Raw genomic sequence first — 16,047 nt, 5'->3', positions numbered from 1 at the left:
TCTTTATGTTATGATTATGCATAATTATACAAGTTTCCCTATGTGTGCTTTATGTTTTTGAAATTGTTATGCACATGGTGGAAAAATGTAACTTTAATAATAATGATGATAATAATAATAAAAACTTACACATAAGTGCCTTTATGCCTACTTTTTAAAATGTATTAATTTATTCTTTTATATATTTATTTATTTATTTATTAGTTTGTTTAGAATTTTCTTTGCTTTAAATCGAGGAATACATTGAAGAAGAAGAAAAACCTATTTGATCAATTAAAAACCAATAAATCAATATTTCTTTGTATTTTTATTTAATTGATTTTAACTTTATTCTTACCATGATAAATGTTTTAGTTTGCTGACTTAATCGCACTGAGATGATTTTATATTTCAATGTTCGTGTCCTGCAGCATCACTGCAATAAATAAATAAACTGTTGACCCAAACTAACTGTTGCATCACAAGTGCTTTATTGTGTTTTTCCGAGCGGGAACACATCTGGTTCATGATTAACTCCGTTATGGTGCTTTACTGCCGGGTGGTGTGACTGTGCCACCCCGGTACGACCATTACACACACACACACACACACACACACACACACACACACACACACACACACACACACACTGCAGAGGCGGAGGTTTCTAGGTCAGTCATGCTTCGTGTTACATATCAGTTTTACTGTCAGAGCAAATAATTCTAGGAATTCTACTAACGTCTGACAGGCAAGTTCCTAAAAAGCTCACACTCGCCAATCTGGGGCATTTCTTTGGACTTATTGTGCAACCATGTTTCAGAGAAAAGCTTCACGCAGGTGAAAATGAAAGTGAAAAAGTGTGTTAAAGAAACGGGAAGTTTCAGGATTACAACAGTGAGACCTTTAGAACGGACAGGAAACGAAACACGTGAGGAAGGAAGTACAACAGAGGATGTGATTGCAAAAAGTTGCGTTTTTCCCGCAGATGGGGTTGGAGCATTTTCAAAAAGTTGTGTATTCCACGGAGTCTGAGCTTTTTTAAAAAATGTGCTTTTTCACAGGGCGGGAGCATTTTTGAAAAGTTATGTTTTCCTTAGTTTCCACGGCGATGGAGCATTTTTAAAAAGTTATCTTTTCCATGGAGACAGAGCATTTTCGGAAAAAAAAAAAAGTTGTGTTTCCACAGAGTCTGAGCATTTTCAAAAACATGCTTTTCAACAGAGACGGAGCGATTTTGAAAAGTCACGTTCTCCTTAGTTTCCATGGCGATGGAGCATTTTTGAAAAGTTGCCTTTTTCCTCCATTTCCACAGAGACGGAGCTTTTTCAAAAAGTTTCGTTTCCACAATTTCCACGGAGACGGAACATTTTCAAAGAGTTGCATTTCAGTCCGTTTCCACGGAGACTGAGTTAGTAGTTGAGTTAGTAATGCGTACTCATTCACTTCAGGTGGTGTATGTTAGGTGAGTTAGTTGGGGGGGAAGATGCTCTATATTCTGAGCTCTTCGATAAGAAAAGGGAAGTGCAAACTGAGAATGAAGACGACAATGAATGTCTGTCAGGAGGACTGAAGCGGTTCAGGATCAATAATCCGCTCCTCCCCCGGTGAACAGGGGTTTAGTGAAACAGTAACAGGACACATAGAGAACCTCGAGCACCATTTTTTTTCCTTGTGCAGCAAAATGTTGAGTAAAATCTTAAAAAATAATACCAGTGGGCTCATTGAGCAACGAACTGAAACACAGAGTGACTTCATTTTAATGTCATCGATGAAAAACTTGTGTTTCCAGTGTTGATCCTGTTATTGTTGGTGGGATTGTGCTGATTCACACAGCATGTCATTTATTAATATATTCATTTTCCACCATAAAAACATCTAACTGTACCAACCAGATAGAATCAGTCAGTTGTCTGGCTCATTTCCAGCTCCTTTCTCATTCATTATTGGGCAAATAAACAAATAAAAAGCTTTTTAAACAACAAGTTTCCCACTGCTGGGGCATGTCCAGTACCTCTCCTATGACCTCTGAAGGAATCTGTAAACAAGATCATCTGATTAAGACTATTTAAGACACAGAAATTCCCCATGTAGTAGAAAACAGTGGCGCCTCTTACTCTCGTTCAAACGCGCCTCAAAATAACGGCAAAGAAAGAAAACATGCAGTTGTTGTTTCTTTACGTACCTACATCATCACTGTGTCTCCTCAGAGGGTAAACCCACATTAAAAAGACAGACGTATGAAGATCTAACCACCACCGTCCATCCATCCTCCTCTCTGCCCCCTCCCCGTTACCCCCCAGGGGGGTTTTATACCCCGGCGAGGGAAGATGTAAGCAGACAATAAATAACCAGCTGGTGTCATTCGCCCCGGATTCACTCATTTACCTGGAATGTCTGGAATGGAAATCCAAAGAACCGAGGCTGAGGACGTCTTCCTCGTGGACTCCGATTCTAAATATTGATCAATGAATCGATTAGTGACACAAGACAAGAAGTGAGCGAAGAATCAGAAGGAAAACACTCCAATACTAAACTGTTGGGGGTTTTTAATTAGTAAATTTAACATGTATGAGAATACTTTCCCAAAAGACAAATTATAAACTAAAACACTAGTAAAGTGTTAAAAGAAGGGACAACAGAAAATGTATATATGGATGTATTGTAATGTATTCTAATAAGTTAAGGTTCAACCTGAAAAAGAAAAGTTAAATTACTTAAGTGTATATATCTGTATGTATAATATGTAAATATTTAACTATGACACGTGACTTCTCTATTTCCTATATAATTGGAAAAAAAGTGAAAAAACTTAATCCGACATCTTTTTTTCTTTTCTTTTTTTTCTCCAGAAATTTCTAGAATGCTGGAATGTTATTCCCGGTTATTGTCCCCTCCCCTAATGGGACATCAAGCAAAACACTCGAGGAAGAAGAGGAAGAAGAGGAGGGGGAAGCCTGTCCTGTTATGGCAGAGCCTCGCGCTGGACGCTGGATTGCGTCACCGCAGGCTCAGCCTACTATAAATAGGATGACGTCACCCCACCCCCCCCCCCCCCCCGCTCGTTCTCTCTCGGAGGCTGTCTGAGATGTGTCGTGTCACAGGCCACGCCCCCTCCGTGTCGCTATAAAAGCAGCGGTGATGCAACGGACCGGGCACAAGCGCAACTTTACACCGGGGAGCGGCGAAGCGGCGCGCGACACAGCGACACAGCGACACACTGAACGATCCGCACCTGAACCGGACACTCACACACGCTTTACAGGTACGATCCGCTGGTCTTTCTGTCCGGGGAGGGAGGAGCGGTGTGACCGGGGGGGTTATCAGAAGGAGTTACCGGGATGTTTCCGGCTCCGCGCGCTCCGCGTCCCGGGACGCGCCGGGTAAACTTTGGGATTCTTCTATTACGACTGAATTATCATCATTTCCCTCTCAGCTCGTTATAGTAACGCATGCTGGGATAAATACGTCCTCGGTATTTAATGTATTTCACTTTACTTCATCTCTAAACAACTTTGTCATCGTCCCATTGATCCATTTCTGTAGATAAATAAAAGCACGTTTCACACCGTAGATATAATTCCATAACTTTAAACGTGACAGCAAAGAGCTGAAATAATCGTTTGAATGAAAAACAACTTCATTCATTCAACCTTGAAAATACTTAAGACTTAAAAACTCTTTTAAGATTTCATGTTTATGTTTTTTTTTGTGCTTTAATAGATGAGACGTTCAAATGTAACTTTATTTCTTAACTTTAGATTTTAAAAATCACTTTGAATTTCTACGTGATTTATTTTATATCTTAGTTCAGAAAGTCCTTTTCTTTAACTCTTCAGTTGTTTGAGTGAAGAGAAGCTGGGAGGATAAATATGTTGTCATTGTAATCGTCTTCTCAAGCTGTCAGTCATCAGTCCTGCTTCTGTTTACAAAACATCCACCACCTATTAATCGCCCTCATTTATTATTTAGGCACTTTTTTCCCAGAAACTTTGCTCCCTTGATCTTCCTGATCTTATTTATTTCATTGTGAAATATAAACTACGGTTTTTCAGATGACTTTTATTATTATTATTATTATTATTATTATTATTATCCTACAAATGTTCCTTTACTTTTCAACTCAGATTTAGTTTTTTAAATCAAGTTCTTTTTGAAGTTTTGAGTTGGAACATGACAATCATACAGTGCAGGGCTTTTATACATAAATGAAAACTATCAATAAAACCCCAAGACTGGACGTTCCTGGAAAGAAAGAAAATAAGATAAATAAACTTTGTAGGATGTTTTTTAAAATTCATCCATATTGAGATTTATAATTCCTATTTTTGAATACTGTTGCTGTGTTTTCTGTTCGTTTCATCCTTTGTTCACTTATAAACGATAAAGACATGTTGATATTTAATAATAGTACTTATTTAATTTTAATCCAATTTTTAAGTTTTTCTATTTTTTTCTGGGTGGAGCTAAATAATTTAACGTATTTCTAATCCATCTCTTTGTGAACTGTATGTTTATCTAATAATATTCCTGCCTTTGGTATTTTTTAGAATTGAAATAGAGTATTGCTTTGTCCCTGGGGGAAATTCTTGCAGCATTGCTCCTCACAGGAAGAACATAAAATAATAAATAGTTCAGTTAAAAAGCCAATATGACAGTAGTTGATTATGTAATATTCTATATTAATATATAGGCTACAGGGCGAAGCAGTAACTGGTATCACAATAAAAGGATGAAATGACCAGAAAAACACTTTTTACATGAGGATTTCTATATAAAGCTTTAAAAAGATAGAAATATTCATAAGCATACAGTTCAGTACTATAACATAAGTTGTAGTGAGAAGTAACTGGTGTCTTTTAGAGTACTTACTGAGTGTTTTCTTGTTCTTTTCCAGAATGATGCTGCAGCACTCGGGCCCGTCGCTGGCTGACATCAGCTGCTCCGCCCTGGTGCCCTGCCTCTCGCCGCCCGGCACGCTCACCCTGGACGACTTCACCAACTTCACGCCCATCGTGAAAGAGGAGCTGCGGCTCGCCATCCAGACCAAGCGGCTGTCCAACGGGCTCAGCGCCGACATGAGCTCGGACGGGGCCAGCTCCAGCTCGGACCGCCCCTACGACCGGCCCGCCTCCAGGCCCGGGGGCAGGAGAGAGGTGAGGCCACGCCGCCGGCGACCTGACGCTCCTCCCGTCGGCCCGACGAAGGTCGTCTGATCGGCTTGTGTTTGTTTCTTTGTAGCTGACAACAGAGGAAAGCGACAGGAGGAAGAGGAGGAGGGAGAGGAACAAGGTCGCTGCTGCAAAGTGTCGAAACAAGAAGAAGGAGAAGACGGAATCACTGCAGAAGGTACGCTGACCGTCTGCTCTACCACACACACACACACACACACACACACACACACACACACACACGCAGACATTAATATACACGCTGGTTATTAAAATGACAGTTTCATTACCGACCCTGTCAGACTTGATGGATCATGTTTGTAGGAGCAGAAAAAAAAAATCATTCAGTTTGTACTGAAATACATCCATACTGTCTGAAATACATAAAAACTAGTTTGTCATGAATTTAATCATCAGGATTTGTGATTCACGTTGAAACCAATGAGACATTTCAACATATTAGATCCTAAAAGACACAAAGTGACAAAACAAAAAGAAGAAAGAAAGAGAACATGAAAACTAAATTAGGAAGGACAGGAAAAATACACAAAACGGGACCAAAAACATATAAATAATTTATATAAAATCACAATTAATTAACAAAGGAAAAGAGTGATTGAAAAGTGGATCTTCAAAAATGGTGCTAAATAAACCCCAAAATACCAACTTGATACAAGATCATGAGAGAAACTAACAAAAACAAAACTGTATGAAAACAACAGCGGATTTATTATCAAATTAAAAAAACATTAAAACTAGATTTCATTATATCAAAAGATTAACCACTAAAAGACACAAAATGACCCTGAAAAGAAATAAATACAAAATTACTTAAAAGAAAATAGTTGCAGAATCTAAGTAATATAAAAAAAAGTTTAAATTGACTAAAGTGAATATTTATAGAAAAAAAATAAAACAAAGCAAAATAATAGAACTGATGAACAGACGAAGCTGTTTGTTCTCATGTATTAAAAGCTGACCCCCCCCCCCCCCGCAGGAGTCTGAGAAGCTGGAGAGTGTGAACTCGGAGCTGAAGGCTCAGATCGAGGAGCTGAAGCAGCAGAAGCAGCAGCTGGTCTACATGCTCAACCTGCACCGGCCCACCTGCATCGTCCGAGCCCAGAACGGCCAGACGCCCGAGGACGAGCGGAACCTCTTCATCCAGCACATCAAGGAGAGCACCTTCCAGCTGCACAGCCTCACCGCCGCCGCCACCACAACCACCATCTCCGGTGCCACGTCCACGCTGCATGCGCCGCTGGACGCCGGACTCCTGACGCTCGATCACGTCCATTGTCCCGCCCACCTATAGGGGGGCCTCCTCTTCCTCAGACTTTGACATTGGCCCCGTCGATGTAGCACAGACTGTCTGACGGGTCGCTGGAGCCGCGACACAGACCGCTGACCTGAGAACGACAGTGAAATGTAACTCGGATGACCTCCGCTCTCATCCACCAAGCTGCTAGGAAGAAAGAGGGCGACATCAGCCAGCGCCTCGCACGCCAGGAACGACTTTCACACGCCAGGAACGCCCTTCGCACACCAGGAACTAGGAATTGTTTTTTATTGCAACAGTCAGGGCCAAGGAGACACATTAACACACTAAAACAAACACCAACAGCTTATTTATTTTTAATTTATGTCCCTTTTACATGACAACGTTTTCGAGTCAAAATGCAAAACGTTCGCAGCGTTTTGGGCGGCCAGTTCCTCGGAGTCACTGGAAACGCAACGTTTCTAAAACGCTCCGACTCCGTTGTTGTGTGAACGGGCAAAAATGCTGCTACTGCGCATGTGCACCATGGCCGTAGTAAACTGGTTCCAACAATTGTAACAATTGTCTTAATTGCTGTTTTAGTTGTTTAAATTTTTTGAAAATGGCTCCCGAGGTGGAACTTTTTCGAAAACTACAATGTCCGTCTCCGTGGAAGCGGGGAAAAACACAACGTCTCAAAACACGCCAATTCAGTCTCCATGGAAACGGGGGGGGGGGGGGGAACAGAACTTTTCAAAAACCGTTCGAACTCCGTTACCATGGAAACGGCCAAAAATGCCGCGACTCCATGGAAACGAGCGAAAAGCAACTTTTTAAAAACAGCCCCTCTCCATTACCATGGTGAGTGTGAGAGTGCAAAAACTCTGCATTTTCATTTGATCAGTTGTCGTGTAAACTCGGCCTTAGTTTCCTGTTCTACCGAGGCGGTCTGACTCACTGACGGATTCTTGTATTTGTACCAAAGTGATTTCCAGGTGATCAAGGCACATAACGACACACGTTCACCCACCAAAGGAAACGGATGCGGCGTTCCGCTCCAGAGTGTGAAGACTGTTTGAACGGCGAGTCACTGGACTCAAAAAAAAAAAAAAAAGACTTTTGCTCAACAATAGTAGCAAAGTATATTTATTAGACGACTACTGTAAAATAGCTGTATTATCCCTGTCTGCTTGCTCAGTGTACAACGTGAACGACTCAATCTGCTGCTACTAACAACTCAGGACGTTACACCGGCTGTAGATTTCATTTGGCCTCATTTTCTCACGTACAAGTCAGGTTGTTCGGTTTCAAAAGGGAAACGTGCTGCAGACAGCGTTTATAATTCTGCACTTCGTGGGGAAAACCCTCACTAAAAAAACCTGTAAAATCACGTATGCCGACGATATGTTACTGTTTGTTAGTTGTTTTTTTTAACAAATCTGATATTTGCTGAAAGCAAAGTTGTCCCCAAAACTTGTTTTGTTCCACATGAACACTTTATTTATCACTGCGTTCCCTCTTAAAGTCAGCAGCTCAAGTGTTATGTGGGGTTTTTGGTTTTTTTTAGTTTTTTTATGACGATGAAGCTACATGAGTGTTATTTGCCAGATGTGTTGTTTTCTACCTAAAATCTTGTATGTTTGTTGTCGCGTTAACTCCGTGCTGCTGTACGTAAACACCAGATGCCTCCTTTGGTTTTGATGGAGCAAAACAAAGACAAAAAAATGAAAAACTCTGTATTTTTAAAAAAATATCTATATTTATTCCGAAAGTGAAAAAGGTTTGGATATTGTCGCCACTGGATATCGTTAGCTCAGTATGAAAACTGCTCCATCCACTTGCTGATAGTCGTAACGTGAGGTTGAGCTTTGGGGCAAAATACCTTTACTTGTTTTGCCGCCATGATTTATTTGTTATCCTGGCTTAAAGCCACGGCCAAACAGCCGTCCTCTTCACTCCCCATTGTACTCTCTCAGTACTCATAACAGGTTTGGTCGTCGCGTATTTGATACAGAGGCACTACTTTATTCAAACCTTGCCACCCGCGTGTCAAAAAAGTAGCGTTGCTTCAGGATTCGACCGTTTGCATTAGCATTAGCGTTAGCTCCATGTGGACTGAAGGAGGAAGTTTGAACTCTGAGAGTCGCGCGGTTTAAAGGACGCAGGCGTCTGTGTATAGGTCTGTTTTATTTTTTGTGGTTATTGTCATAGCACTGGGTTTGACTTCTGCGCACTCCATTGTGCCTATTTCTACGACAACTGGAGGTTTTTTTTTTTTTTTGTTTTTTTTTAGCTGCGCGACTAAATAAAATGTTGGATGTCAGGAACAACTGCACTGCTACACTGTGTGTTTCCGTCTCTGTGGTCTGTAAACTTTTGTTTTTGATACTTTGGTGATTAAACAAATGTACTTCAAACGACGGTGCACATGTGGACATTTCTTGTGTAAATTTATCTGTATTGATTTCACTGAAAAAGAAGCCAACAAAGGCCAAAAAGCGAATTCTCATGTTGATGATTACAGTACTTAAGCTGAGCAAGGTGAAAGGGAAACGGTAACAGATTTATCTCGGCCTGTGGTGCCAGATAAACGTTATTTACTGGAGATTTTCACAAATTATTTTCTCTTTACTCAAATCTCTATTTAGAAAAAAATTAAAGACAACAAAAACATAAAAGCAAACAGTTCTATTCAGGGGACACATGCAGTCCATTTTCATCTTGAGTGGGCCGGAGTGGTAAAATAGAGACATAACAACCTTTAAATATGACGTTTAAAGTTTGTCTTTGTTGTGGTGCAAAGGTTTTTATTTTCACTAAATATAACTATGACTACAATCTCAACAAGAAGCCAATTTTAATGAAACCCTCTGGTGCAAAATACAGTGAAAAGTCCAGAAAAGTTCTCGAGCTGTTGCATTCTGGGTGTTTTTACAAACTCACCCTGGCAGCGAGGCTTTGAGGCGAAAGCTTTTTTACGCGGCAAACATTTTCAAGTGAAAACGCAAAACCTTCGTAAAGTTTTGTAAGTCCGTTTACGCCACAACAGTACGAGTAGCCACTGAAAACCTAACTTTTTGAAAACACTTGTGGAAACGACCCGTCCACCACTGCTGAAACAGGCTTGCTGCTGGTAAATGTGAAGCGTCATCGCTGCTGTTATCAAGAGGGTTTGATAGGAAGGCAGCGGAGAACGACACAGCAGCCATGCAGGGAGTGAGCCCGACTGTCCCGTGAGAATAAGCTTCATTTCGTCTTGGTGGATGTTTATGATGATGTGTTGGGTGAAGTTCCTACATCAGCAACGACGCTGACATCAGAAATGATTTTAGGAAAAAAGTGGAGTCATGCTTTAATCCAATACAAACAAAAAAGTTGCTCTCACTGGTCTGACCGGATGGAAATGTGATTGTAGGACGACTCGTCCACGGAGGACATTTCAGAATTTCTTTGAGAAAATAAATCTTGTACTTTCACATATTGTTATTTCTAATTGATATTTTATATACTTTTCAGATATCTAGTATATGTCCATGTATATTTAGTATAGTATCTTATTGGTTTGTTTCTCCTGACATTTGCTCAAATTTAGCTTATCACACCTCCTTCGCACCGACGCCGGCCTCACACCTCAGATCTAATCCTCAAGACCGCTTCATAATGAAATACATATCTTATGTTTTTGTATCAAATATACTTGATAATGCTTCAAGTCAAGTTGTCCTTCGACGAGTTGTTTGTGCACCTGGAAGTCACCCTTAGACCTACAAGTGCGTTAAGAGCTTCAGGAAAACAGTGAAAGACAAGACTGGACGTGTCTGGGGAGAGAGAGAGAGAGAGAGAGAGCGAGAGAGAGAGAAAGAGAGAGAGAGAAAAAAACAGAGTGCTTTGATTTCATAATTTTAAAGAACACAAGCTCAGACAGTATTGTTCGCCCTTTTCCAGGTTATCATTTGAACCACAGTTGAGAAGCCTGGCTTATCACCGTGTCGCTCACTTCACCTCCCAAAACCAAAACAAGCTTTAAATCCATTTCTCACAATGAACTCGTCATTTAAAGTGATTGAAAGTGAAGCGCGTAACGATATATAGAAATGAAATATATATGAAATGAAAACTTGTAACAGTGATTGTTGATCTGGACCGCCACTAAAATGTAATGGGTTCTTCCTTTGATCAAAATGTACCCGTATACCAGTTTTCATGAAGATCAGTTAATTAGTTTCTGAGATTTCTTGTTAAAAAGAAAAAGACCAAATAAACACAAATGATTTTACAACCTTCCAGAGTGTCATGACTCCCAGTCCACATTCTCCTGGACCTGGTAGTTTTATAGTTCACAGTCACTGTAATAACAATCTAACTTGGTCGTCTGCACGGATTGGCAGTAATGGGTTACTGTAATCTGATTACTTTTTTCAAGTGACCACTTAAGCAAAGAATTAATTTAGCAAAAACAGTAATTAGATTACTGTAGATTACCCGCATTACTGCGTGACTAAACCGTGATTTCCTCTCGTAACAATGAAATTGTCGCCGTGTCGCGTCAGTGTGAACAGCAGGCGACGGAATGGAGGACCGCGCAGCATTTATTAGTTCTGCCGACGCCACTTTGAGTTCGACTCAGTAAAATGTGACAAAATCCTGATTGTCCACTGCGCACTCGCTTATCTACAGTGAAAAATTCCACCTTAAATCTGAGGGAGCAGCGAGAAAGCAGCACAGGAAAGTGAAACTCCGAGAGAAAACCCCAGACAAGACCTGTCACCCCCCCCCCCCCCCCCCCCCCACCTCTGTGCCTCACTCACCCCACCTCTGGAACCCCCACTCACCCACTAGACCACGCAAACCCTTCAACCATGACAAGGCCACAGTCCTGGAGGATGGGGAGGAGGAGTTTAAGTATCCATCCATCCATCCATCTTCTCCCACTTATCCGTTTCCAGGTGGCGGGGGGTGTCAGTCTGAGCACCGTCACCCAGATCACATGGCACCCATTAAGAACCTTCCCGCAGGTGGTGTGCCCACGGGAAGGTGGCGCCCAGCGTGGGACATGAACCCTCTACCTTGAGATTGTGAGTCTCATGCTCTACCAACCGAGCTGGCCGGGGGCCAGTTTCAGTATCTTGGAGTCTTTTCACAAGTGATGGGAGGAAGGATTGTGAGATCAGCTGCAGGTTCGGACAGGCGGCTGCAGTAATGCAGTCACTGTACCGGACCGTTGTGGTGAAAAGGGAGCTGAGCTATAAAGCAAAGCTCTCTGTTTATCGGTCCGTCTACATCCCCACCCTCACCTATGGTAATGAACCTTAGGTCATGACCGAAAGAATGAGATCAAGGGTACAAGTGGCTGAAATGAGTTTTCTCTGCAGGGTGGCGGGCGTCACCCTTCGTGATAGAGTGAGGAGCTCAGCCATTCAGGAGCGACTCAAAGTCGAGACGCTACTCCTCCACATTGAGAGGAGCCAGTTGAGGTGGTTCATCTGATTAGAACGCCCCCTGGTCGCCTCCCCTTAGAGGTCTACCAGGCACGTTAAACTGGGAGGAGGCCCGGAGGTCGGCCCAGGACTCTCTGGAGAGATTATATCTCTGGCTTGGCCTGGGAGCGGCTCGGGGTCCCCCCAGAAGAGCTGGAGGAAGCCTGGGCTTCTCTGCTCTCTACTCTGCCACCGCAACCCCAAAGGGACTAAGCAGGAAAGAAGATGGATGGATGGATTCTCATTGTGCAGAAAATAGGTTTAAATGTTCCACGACTGACTTCAGGTCAGAGACATTTAATTTAACTTCTGCGTGATGCAATGTGCCTGAAGTTCAAAGGCTGAAATGAATAAAACAGGTTCATAAAAAAAGGTGTGTTCATTTGATTCAGTTTTAGATAATGGAATCTGCAGAACAAATAGAATGAGACTGAAAGTTCTAATGCTCTATAACATAGTCAGGCTAAGCGTCATGTTTTGGAAAAGTAACTGAAAATAACTAAACTAATTACTTTTGAAAATAAGTAATCAGTAAAGTAACTGGATTACTTTCTCAGGGAAGTAATCAGTAACTAATTACTATTTCCAAGCAGCTTGACTAACACTGGTCGTCTGTCCACTAGAATGTTCTCCCATTGTTGGTGTATAGAGCGGATTGTTCTCTGCTGCGTCTGTCTGCATTCTTTACATAGACCAGCAATAGCACCCACTAGTGGCCCGACAGGAAAACTACATGTGTTTTCATTGTTTCTGCTGTTTCCGTGCAAGTGGACATCATTTCAAACACTTTGCTGTGTAAACATGAAACTTTTCTGAAACGAAAACACCAAACCAATGTGTTTTCACTTGAGACGTGTAAACAAGGCCTAAAACAAGCTTCGGATTCCAGCTTTGCCCTAAAGACCAAACTTACAATCACACTTAGTTTGAAGTTCAGTTAAAGGAAAACCTAATTACACAGTTACACAAGCAAATGATGGGACTCGTAAAACTCCACCCTCCGGGCTCACCGCCAGCACTCCAGCTCGGATCATTTGATCCCGGCGGCTTGTCTCCGTTTGAACGTTGGCATCGGAAGAGTTTTGACCCCACGTCAGTGAAAACAGGCAGACTCATCAGCACCGGGCTACATTTGGTACCGAGCGTCTGATTTGAGAAGTATTGAGTAAGAAAACTTGTTTAGCGCGGATAAGTTTTAATGGTGTGAAGAAAGGGTGGAGCTTGGTTTTTATAGATGTTTCAACCTGCTTGGAGGTTGTTTGATACACCCCTGGTATGTTAATTACTACCTGTGGACTCGCAGTTACCTCACAGCGCTTCTCTGTGTTCTTCTGGCTCTGCTGTTTGGATTAAAAGACAACTTTTTGTGCTTAAAATAAGCACAAGCTGGTTATAATTACTGGAACATTTACACAAACAAGTCAGCGAAACGTTGCTGATTTTGCAATAGATTGTAGAGGATCGTCATCATAGTCGGATCAGTTGTGATTATAAACTACAGCTACTAGTTTCTACTTTAAAAATACCTGGAAGTTACCTGGAAAAGGAACTCCTGTGTCTCATTCGATGATTTTTTTTCAGTTGGATGTATTTTACGCCTCGTTTACACAATGATTCAAGTGAAGACGCATCGTTTTTCTGTTTGTGTCTCAGAAAAGTTTCACATTTAAACTGCAACATTTTGAAAATTATGTCTGTTCACAAAGAATCGTTGAAAATGATGTAGTTGGCATGTTGGGCCACTAGTGGGTGCTGTTGTTTTGTAATGAAACCACACACACATGCAGCAGAGAACAATGGGCTCTAAACATCAACGGGAGAACACGGACATTCTAGTGGACAGATGACCAAGTTGGATTGTTATTACGGTGACTGTCAAAATAAAACCACCAAGTCCAGGAGAATATGGACTGGGAGTCATGACACTCAAACATTGTTCGAATTGTCTCTACTGAGCATGTGCAGAGTAACTAGTTACTACGGCTGTGATGAGCATGAGCAGTAGCAGCGTTTTAGAAAAGTTGTGTTTTCCCCCAGTTCCATGGAGATAGAGTCAAAGCGTTTTCAAAAAGTTCCACCTTGGGAGCAGTTTTCAAAAAGCAAAAAAATTAAAACATTTAAACACTAAAAGAGCTAAAACAGCTTCTGATCACACGATAAAACAAGAAGAAAAGATGAAAATATATGAAAGTATACTTGAGGTCCAACGTGGACATGAGAGAGGCCTTGCTCCAGTCACTCAAACTGAAAATTCTACTGGCAAAAGTCATGGATTTAGAGGGGCGACAACACTTCAAGCAAGCGGGTCAGACAGATATCTGGAGGTACTTGTACCCATCTCAACAAAAGTATACATTTTATTCTGCAGCACATGCGGTCTGTACTAGACTCAGTCATTTCTCTCCCAGTTGCAACACACCTGGATGTTACTTGGCTTTCTGACAAGCTCGACGATTACATCATCATCATCATCAGATTGAGGCGTGCTGAAGCTGGGAGAGCTCCAACATGCAGGACGCCGGCCCCCGAGGAACCCTGGAGTACAGGAACGCACCATTGTACCTATGGATGCATCAGACCACTCCCCAATATACCCTAGTTTACACCTAGATAGTAGACCTACGAGAACAATATGGAGGTTCAGTACAAGTCAACTTAATAATGAAACAGATAAAAACTAAAACTGAATCCTACATAGAAAATAATGACAATGGAGGGGCGAGTCCGATTGTCCTCTGGGATGCATTAAAGGCCGTCCTAAAAGGGGAAATGACAGTGATTGGTCGTGCTTTGAAAAGATCAAAGGAGCAAAAACTTAATAAACTCGAAGAGAAATTAAAAAATTTTTTCAGGGAATTCATAAAGAAACTAAAGAGCCTCAGTTTTTGGATCATATGAAAACATTCGGGTGCGAAATTGAAGAAATATACAAAGATGAACTTGAAAAAACAAAAAAAAGCCACAGATTTCCGAGACAATCTCATTAGGAAGCGGCCCGAAGGCAACGCGCAACATTTAGACTAGGACACAGACACACCTCAAATTCAATAAGACGCCAACGCCGTCCAGCAAGCTAGAGGATATAGAAAAATCATTTAAAGTTATTATATAACTTTATATGTTCAACCAAACCAGGGAAGCAACCAGTCCATCGATGAGGACCTGGGGTTATTAGACTTCTCCTCCAAAAGAGAGTAGATGGACTTAAAAGAGACGGTCCTCCTCCGGAAAACGACCAGTAAGGTGGATTTTACACGCCTGAAATTACGACCAGGAGTTATGTGTTCTAAGCAACCCCCCCAGCAGGAATTTAAAAAACGACTTGTTGACTTGAAAATAACAAGACGCCAGGCAGCGATGAACTACCGGCGGACTGGTCCAAGGTGCTTAGACAGGAAATGAAACCATCATGCAGACAGGATATGACTTCTCGTAGGAAGTAGGAACTATGCGGCTCATCTGGGCCACGATCGGTTCTGATTCAGGACGACAAGCTTTACGCCTCCATTATTTCATTTGGACCAGATTGGATTTCTGGGGACCAGAAAGGTTTTGTCAGGGGACAATATGAGACGGACGGTCCATGTTCTTAGCCATGTGGGGAGGGAGCAGGACACGGTGCTATCAGATATTTTGGATGCTGACAAACCATTTGATTGTGGAAATTGGCCGTTTTCAATGACAGTCATGGAAAAGTTAGTTTTTTCAAAAGAGTCTATTAGTGTTTTTAGAACAGTTTCTCATACGCCTCCAGGTTAGAGTGAACTCTTTGATCAGCCTCTCAGGTATGTCACACTTTTAGTAGGTGTGCGGTTGTTTGTGTGTCACCTTAGGTGACCTTATCGCTGCGTCAGCATAAATACTACAACTGTACCTCGAACTGTAAACCATGAATGTATGGTACTTTACATTAAATACCATATTGACTGGCACTTGTTGTTTCTGTTTCTCTTCATGTTTGATTTCTTTCTGAAAATAAATAAACTATAAGTTGAAAAATAAAACCCCAAAAATTGCCAATGTGGCAAAAATGCGAAAAATTCTAGAAAACGATTGAAAACAAAACTGACAAATTACGTAAATTGATTGTTTTTTTTTAAAGCGCCGGTGTCCCTTTATCAGCCAATAGAAACGCAGAAGAATCGTTTCCTACGGCCATGGTGCGTAT

The 16,047-nt window shown here is 41.6% G+C and overlaps 1 protein-coding gene across 3 annotated transcripts; it reads left to right on the top strand.

Annotated features, from left to right (window-relative positions):
• The first annotated feature begins 3,130 nt into the window (after nt 1–3,130).
• atf3 (activating transcription factor 3) lies at nt 3,131–8,823 on the top strand. Of its 3 annotated transcripts, XR_013936420.1 has the most exons (5): nt 3,132–3,241; nt 4,874–5,132; nt 5,218–5,325; nt 6,145–7,115; nt 7,246–7,500. XR_013936420.1 is itself a non-coding variant. In XM_080490396.1 (4 exons), exons 2-4 carry the CDS (start codon nt 4,875–4,877, stop codon nt 6,457–6,459), a joined length of 681 nt encoding a protein of 226 aa, XP_080346522.1. In that variant the 5' UTR covers nt 3,131–3,241; nt 4,874; the 3' UTR covers nt 6,460–8,823. The 3 variants fall into 3 exon arrangements, 2 of the variants coding, with proteins under 2 accessions (XP_080346522.1, XP_080346523.1); XM_080490396.1 differs by having other exon boundaries at nt 3,131–3,241; nt 6,145–8,823; XM_080490397.1 differs by lacking the exon at nt 3,132–3,241 and adding an exon at nt 3,331–3,359 and having other exon boundaries at nt 6,145–8,823.
• Nucleotides 8,824–16,047: the final 7,224 nt, after the last annotated feature.

The sequence above is a fragment of the Lipophrys pholis genome, assembly GCF_963383615.2.
Source record: "Lipophrys pholis genome assembly, chromosome: 21".
Taxonomy (NCBI): domain Eukaryota; kingdom Metazoa; phylum Chordata; class Actinopteri; order Blenniiformes; family Blenniidae; genus Lipophrys; species Lipophrys pholis.
Note: the sequence above shows the minus strand (reverse complement) of the source record. Positions and strands in the feature narration are given on the sequence as shown.